The sequence below is a fragment of the Abramis brama genome (genome assembly GCF_963993115.1).
Source record: "Abramis brama genome assembly, chromosome: 4".
Taxonomy (NCBI): Eukaryota; Metazoa; Chordata; class Actinopteri; order Cypriniformes; family Leuciscidae; genus Abramis; species Abramis brama.
The window spans coordinates 18,166,531-18,177,191 of record NC_139966.1 but is presented as its reverse complement, the minus strand read 5'-3'; the positions used below and the strand labels follow the sequence as shown (position 1 = coordinate 18,177,191).

The 10,661-nt window shown below is 37.8% G+C and overlaps 1 protein-coding gene across 1 annotated transcript; it reads left to right on the top strand.

Moving 5' to 3' along the window:
- Positions 1-630: 630 nt before the first annotated feature.
- On the top strand, positions 631-10,441 carry LOC311082086 (membrane-spanning 4-domains subfamily A member 4A-like; the record flags this gene model as incomplete). The annotated part of the gene is made up of 6 exons (XM_084112830.1): positions 631-816; positions 4,759-4,869; positions 4,967-5,035; positions 6,296-6,445; positions 6,800-6,913; positions 10,355-10,441. 6 exons carry the CDS (start codon positions 631-633, stop codon positions 10,439-10,441), a joined length of 717 nt encoding a protein of 238 aa, XP_083968956.1.
- Between the last annotated feature and the right edge of the window lie 220 nt (positions 10,442-10,661).

The following is a 10,661-nucleotide window of genomic DNA, read 5'->3' as shown; positions in this document are numbered from 1 at the left end:
CCCTTGAGATGAGGTCAGCTGAAAACAGTGAATACAAAATATACAGTTTTAATTTATATGCAAATGCTTGTTTGCACTTGTTAATGTTACATAACAGTGGTATATGAATACTTCAGTTAAATATTGTCTTTTGTGGTTTTTAAACTTCTTATCTTATGAACGGGCTAGCTTTACCACCCCTCCCAACCACATGATCACCACCTGATTCCCTTTTATTCTGGAAAAGAGTATAAGCAGTTACTCTTATGACATCTTACTTATATTGGCTTACATCTCAGAAGAGTGAACTGAACTACAGAGCAAAGTGCGGTAAACCAACTGAAGAGAAGATTTCTTTCCGGTAAAAAACAAATTATATACTTGCACTGACGATCTATATTATATTATATATCATATTCTCTGTTTTCAAAGTCTAATAGAGTTATTCTAGTTGATGACAATAATTGAGCCAATGGTAATATCTACTATTGATATAACTGCATTCATAGGTTTTTCAACAGCATGAAGACCACTTTCAACAGGATGAAGACCAAATACAAATTTCTTCAAAATCTAATTTATAATCATATCCTTTACATGTCTCAATTTACTATGATTTTGTACAGGTCAATTTCAGATTCAGAAAGAAGAATGTCTCACACTGTCATACCCGTGAACTCTTCGACGGTTGTCATCCAGTTTCAACCACCGACACAATCACCAGCAGCTGGAACTGGGACAAATGTTCCTGTGCCTGTTTATGGACAACAGCTAGCAGGAGTTTCACCTCTTCATGGACTTCAGCCTTTTCTGAAAGGCCAACCAAAAGCCCTTGGGGTGAGAAATTGTTCTATTTATTTTATACTTTGTATGTGGTATTTCAGTCTGAGGTAAGGAAAGTAAAAAATGAAAAAAATTCTAAAAAGGGAGTGGTGCACACATGAACAAAGCATACACGTTTTTTTTTATTGAAGAATGTGACTTGGTGACAATCTAAGAAAGCAATATAAGTTCAGGTTGATAATTTATTTACTTTAATGTCACATCATTGACACAAGTGTACAATGAGTGAAAATCTTGTGTGCATAGATCCTAGCAGCAATGCAGAATAAAGAATGTGACATAATTATGACCGCCGCTAGCGTAGCTAGCGAAAGCGGTCATATAGGGATTGTCAAAGTTTTTTTTTTTTTTTTTTCCCGTCAATCTACTGAATTTTCCGTCAACGATACCAGGGACACCGAAACACCGGGGAACATGAAATTTGGTGAGCATGTAGCCCCACTAGACTTTTACGGAAAAATTTTGTTTGGTCCCCGAGGGCCACTCCCCCCCCGCGCTGGGCCCCCCCAAACCCCAAAAATCCAGTTTTTCCTAAATAATTACCTCAACCTAGCCCATAATCACTTATTTGTGATTTGCGCCCCTCCCATAAAAAATGAAAATGCAATATTATTCTGCTTTAATCGCCCCTATCTTCAGTGGAGATGTTCAGAACTGCACCATATTTCATGTGTATGATTAACTTGACATCCTCTGGGGGTATGCTAAGTTTCGTAGAATTTCATCCATGGGGGGGTATAAAATAAATTCATTTATGTGCACATTTAGTGACTGTACACTCATCGGCCTGTAGATGGTGCTGTTGAGCGAAGGGTTGCTGGTTTAGGATGATACTGTCACACACACACATGCAGGAATACAAACAAACGCAAGCATGCACACACACTGACATCCACAGGCACAGACACACACCCATACACACACATACAAATCCACATGCACAGACACACACACACAAACACACACGCGCACACACATGTACGCACGCACACATACACGCACAGACACACACAGACACACACATACACAAACACACACACATACACACACACACAGACAGACATGCACATACTACTACTTTTTTTAGGTATCAGCCATATACCCGATTTACCAATACCCAATGTGTTATGCTTGGGCAGTATACTAATGACGTGGGTGGGACATGTTTCATGCCATGTTAGATCACATCCTGAGAGTCTACGCTTTCAGAAAATATATAGTTTATATAGTTGAATCAGTTTTCTCTTCATGGTACAGACCAAAATGTATTATGTGTACACTTTCTTCACCTAAATCCATAAAATCCCATTAATTTCAATGGGACATTTACTTAAGTGTTCTACTAGGTACAGTGGGAATGAGTTTAATTTTGTTAACATTGTTTTTTTTAAACTCTGGGACCAGGGCTACAAGATAAAACCACTTTTTTGGGGAAAAAATGTTTTTTATTTCAGTAAAACACAACAAACCCATGCCAAGGTCAGATAACTGACTTTTACCATCAACAGGCACCTCAACCGTTTGGTAGAGGTTTGTAGAAATTGAATGGGAGGGTCCTTTGAAAAAAAAAAATCACAGATTTTTCATACTTAGTATGTATAAGTATAAGTATATATACTATTTTGATCCCGTGAGGGAAATTTGGTCTCTGCATTTATCCCAATCCGTGAATTAGTGAAACACACTCGGCACACAGTGAACACACAGTGAGGTGAAGCACACACTAATCTCGGCGCAGTGAGCTGCCTGCAACAACAGCGGCACTCGGGGAGCAGTGAGGGGTTAGGTGCCTTGCTCAAGGGCACTTCAGTCGCTTTTTACTGTTAACCACTGTTATGGATGTGACGTTTTCACATTATGGATGTTAAGTGTCTAAACTAATGACTTTTGATATAAAACTTAAATAGTAATGGCAAATAATTACAAAACTCTAAATTATCCATGATCCACAGGAATACTCCAGACAGTCTTTTAAAATATACAACTTATATACATAAACACGCAATACAGCCAAATTGCTCCACGTCATTTATTTTTGTGGAAAGCCAGTGCAGGCCTGAGCGGCGGTCATATTTTGTACCGCCATGCGGTACATCTAGTTTACTACAATTATACAAAAAACAAAAAAAACACCTCTCCACTGTGTCACAGTTGATGGTGATGGGGGCGTGTACTCCTTTCTGTCTTCTGAAGTCTACTATCCATCTATAGACAGATAAAAGTAGAATGGAGCAGTGATCTGATTTGCTGAATAGGGGCGTGGGAGGGCTCTGCATGCATCATGGAAAGGAGTGTAACAATGATCCAGAATACGATTTTCCCTTGTGTTGCAGTTAATTGGTTGATAGTACTTTAGCAGTACTTTCTTCAGTTATGCTTTGTTGAAGTCCTCAGCCACTATAAACGCAGTCTCTGGGTATGCGGTTTCCTGTATGTTGATTATTGAGTATAATTCTGAGAGCGTCAAATCAATGTCCGGAGGTATGTGTACAGCCATAACAATAACAGCAGAGAATTCCCTTGGGAGCCAGAAAGGTCGACAGATGAGCATGAAATATTCCAAGTTAGGGGAGCAGAACGTTTTTTTTATGTGTATACTCTTACGGTCACACCACAGCTCGTTGATCATAAGACAGACGCCGCCGCCTTCTTTCGTTTTCCCTGTGAGGTCTCAAAAAGCCAGGTGGCTCAATGGCAGTTTCAGTATCATTATCCAAACTCTGCACATTAGCAAGTAGTAAACTGAATAGTGGAGGCCGGTTTTAAAGCCGCCTGAAGCTGCCTTTACACTACACACTTCACCCGTTGGACCGAAAGTAATTTATTTCCAATGGAAAGTAGTGCGGGAGCTGCGTTACATTCGCTAAAATTACTCATTTTACCATGGTGAATAAGCCGAGGTAATGGTTGCTTCAAGGCCAAATTCGAATGTTGTGTGCAGTGGAAAGGCGGCTTGAGTCTTACTAACATGCCGGCTCACCTGCCTCTTTTCTGGCGATGCTTGCGCAAGCAGTCGGTCCGGGTGATTGGGAACGCTCTGTTGTTTACTTTAAAGGTGCTGTCTGTAAGAATGACAGCCAGTGGTCGAAATAGGTACTGCAGTCCAAATTCAAAATATCAGAGATCGTTGTTTCCCCCGGCCCCTCCTCCTCAGACTCAACGCTCACGCGGTTTGCCAGTTTGAGAACATGCAACAGGAACGAGCGCAATTGACAATGAAATCCGTGGAGACTTCTACACTGATGTAAGTTGATGAGTTTATTTATCAGCATTTTAATATGCTCTGTAATATGCTCTCGTTCATATACAGTTTTAGATGGATATCGAGGCTTTTAGGTTATGTGGAATCTGCAATATCTGACCTAGTTTGCTTGCTCGTTTCCATGGCTGCAATACGCTGTGTTTCCTGCCAACTTGCATCCAGGGTGTCGAAATACTATTGGGTGAACTGGCAGTGGGCGAGATCACACAGACCAGAACAAAAACAGACATTAAACCACAGAACATGTAAAATAATTAGTAAAATAACTGGCTGTAGAAGGATTTTTCAGAGAAACGAGTATGTGAACTTAGCATGTTTCCTAAATATCTGCAAACATATTATGGTATTTGTATGCATTAGTAGAGTAGAAAAGTTACATACATGTGCGTCCATGAGTGAAGGGTCATCGTACGATGGTTTAAAGTAACTTTCCCAAGTTCTGATGTTTGATCTTATATCCAACAGGGTTGTTTTCAAATGTTTTAGGATTTGCAAACTATCAAAAAATGTGAAAAATTTTGCTCATCCACAAATCAGTATGTGACCTAGATATTTTTGTAGTACAAGCATAAATGCATAACTACAGCTGCTATAAATTTATATTGTTCACGTAATATTGTTACCCAAAATTTGATACTGTTTTACTTTATAAAAGACTCTCTTGTCCTTCACAGACTGTCCAGATAATGATTGGTCTGTTGACTCTCCTGTTGGGGATCATGTCTACAGTTTATGCAGATTCCATCTTTGTCTTAAGTGGTATTCCTTACTGGGGATCTCTCATCGTAAGAAACAATTATACAATTAAGTGTTGTGTCTTTTATAATGTAAGTTACGTATTCCAATAGAAGCCTAGACTTTTGTCTTTCTCTCTGCTCTCAGTACATTTCCGCCGGCTCACTCTGCATTGCTGCAGAAAACAAACTGAATTCACCCTCCAGTTTGTGTTTGGTATGTACACAATACGTCTTATTATTAGGGGTTTAAGCACCAGAGGTACTGGAACCCTATTTTGTTTGTACTGATTTTCTGTAGTGATTTTGTGATTTATATTTCCGATTTCATTCCATTTCTGCCATTTTAAATGTTCTGAAACCCGTTTTCAAATTTTTTTCAAACTTTTCCAAACATGAAACAATGCTAGCCACTATTTTTCTGTATCCTATTGTCTCCTGCATTATCAGAAGGATGCCAATATAAGGCTGTTGGTCCAATCTTCACTAATTTTTTCTCATTGCATTTAGTGAGGTTGCTGGCAATTAATACAATACATTGTATTAAATAATTAATACATTTTTCAGAAATTGTTATTTATCTCCTGAACGCAACACCGAAAATTGAATAGATATAAACTACATGACATTTGAGCTACAACTTAAATTTCTTATCACTGTAACTGAAGGATCGGTAAAGTTTAAAATTAATTTGAATCTGCTTTGGTGGATGTCATAACAATAATATGACTCGGCTGCATAAAAAAACAAAAAAAAACAAAAAAACATGTCTGCTAGCAGCCAATTAAATTTCAGCGACTAATAACGCAAAATCTGAATGGCCTACCTTTATGAAAATTGACATATTGATGTACATAAAGTGAAAACTAGTATGTATAACAAATTTTGTGTATAAAAAATACATTTATAACCTTTTGAGCTGATATTGTATTGTAATTGTATTTATTATTGTATTGACATTACAGTTTAAGCCCAACAGTTCACACAAATGCACTGTTTAAAAAGGTTAGAAGGCCACACATATTATACAATAAATAATACAAATAAAAAGGACCTTAAGATAAATACTCCTGGACTTCCGGTGACGTCATCAAACTGATGGCATCTTGAAAGATCAGTTCTCAGACAAAGTGATAGAATTTAGCCCCAAAACACGAGAAACAAAGCGCTGAGTCGCCATTAAATGTCTGCTCGGATGAGACTGTACTATATACTGTTTGCTGTAAAAACTACAGTATTTTTAATAATGTAGTTATTAGATACCTTTCATTAATATCCCTTAATCATCCACATGAGCCATTGGAGCTTGGACTCTGATCATTGATGCTTGGGGGTATATTTTATTTATTTACTGTATATAAGTAGTGTATTTTTATCACACTCCATAAAAATTTCCATCTATGTTAACAAACTAAAGTTCTTGCTAATTTATTAATCCATTTTATGTGTTTTTTTTTTTTTTCTACCTATACTGTAGGTGAAAGGTTCACTGGGAATGAACATTTTCAGTGCTATAACTGCAGGCATTTCCTTTATCATAATTTCAATGGATTTGGGTCTAGGGCCATTCAACATGTACCATTACTGCAATGATTATGATTGTTATTATATTGAGGACAAGTATAAGGTATGTCACAAACTTTTATATTCACATTTATTAAGTAATTACAGTAAGATCACTGTGTGCTCAGTACACTTGTCAAAAGTCAAGTCTTAATCTCCTTTCATCTGTCACTTCTTTTTTCCAACATTTCAGAAGTAGTTTATAGATCTCTTGCTATTACTGATCATTTACAATGCAAGAAGGCATTATACATTAATTTTAAACTCAGTCCAGTTTGACCTATAAATATGTTGTATTACTATATGAACCTCAAGGATGATAGATTCTGAACTTCTGAACAGCCTGTGTACTGATGTGAGTGCTAATCATCAATTATTTTGTCATTATAATTTGTGCTAATGTTTAATTCTCTCTCAGACTCTCTTCTGGGGAATCAGTGGTGTATCATTGATATTCGCCTTCCTTCAGTTTATCATCTCCATCTGTCTGTCAGCATTTGCCTGTAAAGTCGCCTGCTGTTGTTCTCCACAGGTGAGTGATGATGCGTCAAGTCTTTGACAAACGTTTTTGTCAGCTAAACCCCTTCAGATATGGAATGGAAATTGTTTCTTACAAGGGTGCTTACACTTGGGTTCACGCTTTACAAGAACCAACAAGTACTACAACTTACAACACAAATAGTTATTTCTTAAAGGGATAGTTCGCCCAAAAATGATATTTAAGCCATGATTTACTCACCCTAAAGCCGTTCGAGATGCATACGTCAATCTTTTTTCAGACGAACACATTTTCAGTTATTTTAGAAAATGTCTTAGATCTTTCAGTGGTTATAATGTGAAGCAATGGGGTCCAGCTGATTCAGGTCCGAAAATGTGCATGCATCCTTCTCAAAAATAATCCATCCGGCTCCAGGGGGATAAACGAAGGCCTTCTGAGGGTAATCCGTGCGGTTTTGTCGTAAAAATATACATATTTAAAACTTTATAATCTAAAATAACTGGCTTCCGGTGGCGGTCGGTGCGCGTTCACAGAGATGGATGCTGGCGTATGACGTAGGACGTAGCGTAGGAAGCGTTGTGACGTAGAACGAACGTTGAGTTTTGTTTTGCTCTGCTCTCTGGCTCCGCTGTCACGTTCGTTCTACGTCACGACGCTTCCTACGCTACGTCATATGTCATACGCCAGCATCCATCTCTGTGAACGCTGTGCCAATGTTCGTCCGACTGTTTGTACTGTACTGTATTTTATTTTTTTCTAAACTGTTTTAATTATTCTTATTTATTTTTATTTTAATTTCTTCTATGTAAAGCACTTTGAATTGCCACTGTGTATGAAATGTGCTATATAAATAAACTTGCCTTGCCTTGCCTTGCCTTGAACGCGCACCGACCGCCACCGGAAGCCAGTTATTTTATTTCAGTATGACTTCAACGTTGTGGACCCCATAACTTCACATTATGACCACTGAAAGATCTAAGACATTTTCTAAAATAACTGAAAATGTGTTCGTCTGAAAAAAGATTGACATATGCATCTCGAACGGCTTGAGGGTGAGTAAATCATGGCTTAAATATCATTTTTGGGCGAACTATCCCTTTAAATTCTTCACTTTCGAATGTTTAATCCCTTAAAAGTGAACTATGTACGATTTTTGCGGTAAAATATCCAAAAACCACTAGGCCAGAGTTATATATTTTGTTTAGTTGATTACTTACAATATCCCAAATGTTTCCAACATTGGGCGCGTGAGCAGTGAGAAAGTAGAAAAGTTACATACATGTGCGTCCACGAAAAAAAAGAAGAGTTTGTCATGTCATTTTGCTGTGTACTGAACCTATTCACTGCTCCATCAACGTTTCATGCCAAATCGCTATATTTCCTTGTTTAAAATGTACTGCAAGATGCAGTTCTTTTCCAAACCGCGATAAGCGCCGAACCTATTTTTAGCCTAAACGCAATTCATCCTCTGGACTAATCAGAATTCTCTCTCTCTCTCGCTCCCTTTAAATCACCCGCGCGTATCAATTCGCCTCATTCGCGCGTCCGCGCCGCACTAAACGCCTCATTCGCGCCACAGGACCTCCAGATGCGCGTAAACGCATCTTTACATTGACTTAACATGAAAATCACTTGCGCCAGACGCTCTATTCGCGTTTCGTGTGTACGTCACTCACTCACTCACACAAGGTCATGTTGTGATTTGTTTTATGTAAAGTGGACAATGGTTCTACTTTTTATGGGTTCGACAATTTACTGAATGCCAATGTATTTATTACTGACTGACTTTTTCCAAAACATGATTTTAGAGCTAGTAATGGAGTTTTGAACCATTGATATGCAGAGATTAAGCGAGTATGAATTACCCGAGTCTGTGTGTCTCTCAACAGTGGTCAGCAGCAACGTCTCTACTAATAGCAAAACTCCAAGTTTAACTGCTTCAAAAAAAGCAACATTACCATGACAATATCAATAGCTTTTCAGTTTTTCAAAATTACTTTAAGATATCCAAATGAAAGTGTAAGGTTCCACACCAGGACATTTCAAAAGGATTTCGGTCTTTTGCTTTTTTCTACTCCATTTGAAATACATTGATGTCTATAAACCTGTAATACTGAAACTGTCTGCCAGTGTCTTTGCATGTGTGGCATTTCACAGTAAGAAGACATAAAACTCTACATGTGTATTTTTCCAAAGGTGCCGTTTGTTCCACAAGTTTTAACTCAACATCCCTGTTGTTTTGGGCACAATCACTTCCATGATCTTAACAACTCAGAGGTAAGAGAAGCTTGTAACCCCAGTGTAATTAGACTTTGCGTAAAACCGTACTAAAAAAAAAACAGTTCCACAAAACAAATGTATTATTTGAACTTAGTGTCACTATATGTGAACTGGAAGTGTGTAAAGCGCTAAGTAATGGGTGCATTAATTGTTTAATAATATCAATAAATAAGTAATATGTAAGCAAGGTAGCTGATCATATATATTATATTTATTGCAGATATCTGTGGTCAGCAACCCTGCCATGCATCATCCTCCTGCAGAAATTCCTCCACAATACAGTGATTTTAAATAAATATGATTATTAAAACAGTCAACAGAGTTGAAATGGGACATGAGGGTTTTCCCAGTGATTTCCTGTCCATTATCTCTAATGTCTTTCATTAAAAAGAGAACATGACATCAAATGAAAAATTACTTGATCAGATAATAATTACAGATTTTTTACGTCACAAATGTGTAAAGAATTACTATTCAAGAATAGATTCTATTTCATGACTTTATTTATGTTAAGACAGTTGCCTAATCATTAATAAAACTGGTTAGCTTGTTTTGCACAACTAATTGCTTAATACAGTATAATCTGTAAGAATAAAGTATAGAGAATTTATTTAGATTGTTTGTCACCTTTCACCTTTATTTAAAGTGTGTGATATTGCATTGTCATCAGTTGCATGGGTCTCATACAGCAGAGCATATAAAACAGGCTATCGAGGAGATGCTGAACTCTTGGGAAATAGACAAACCCCCATGATGTTTTGCGAGACATTGCAAGAAATATGAAAAAGCAATGGATGGTATGGTGGTAATGAACATGGGCTTCATGGCGAACATTCTTCAGCTCGTTGTATATGAGGGTCTGCTTTTTTAGCGCAGCATCACAGAAACACTGGCTATTGCGAGGAAGATTGTAGGGCATTTTAAACATTCACCACAGGCCTACACACGTTTTCATTACAGAATTGAGCAGATGTCTCGTCTTCTGTCCAAACACACTGCGACATCTACGTCCGGTGACCTGTAAATGCCCAAAAACGGTTTCCATTGCAGTTTTGCTAAATATTCCATTTTCGAATTGTCTGAAAAAAATGCAAGCGCAAAACTTTTTTGTGATATATGGGAGTTTTTGCAAAATTGGCGTGTTTCCATTGGGTGTATTTTCAATTCGCAATTTTCATATTGCGCAATTTGAAGGGTAATATGAACTCGGCTAAAGACAGCCAGTGGACACTAATGGAGAAGACAGTCAAAATCTCCAATAATGGAGGAGGTTTCAAATGAATAGTGACTTTTAGGAGTGACAACCAATAGGAGTGAAGACAGTGGAGTGCATGTGATCTGACACTTTTCAGTGCCGAGGCAAGATGAAGGAGAAGCCAATTTTAGCTCAGGGTTTTATGTACTCGCCATGCTAACTCCGAACCTGAATGGTTTTATGAGCCCAGATAAACCAGCATTTGCCCTTTTGCTGCAGATAAATAGCCGTGATGGCAAAGAGCAC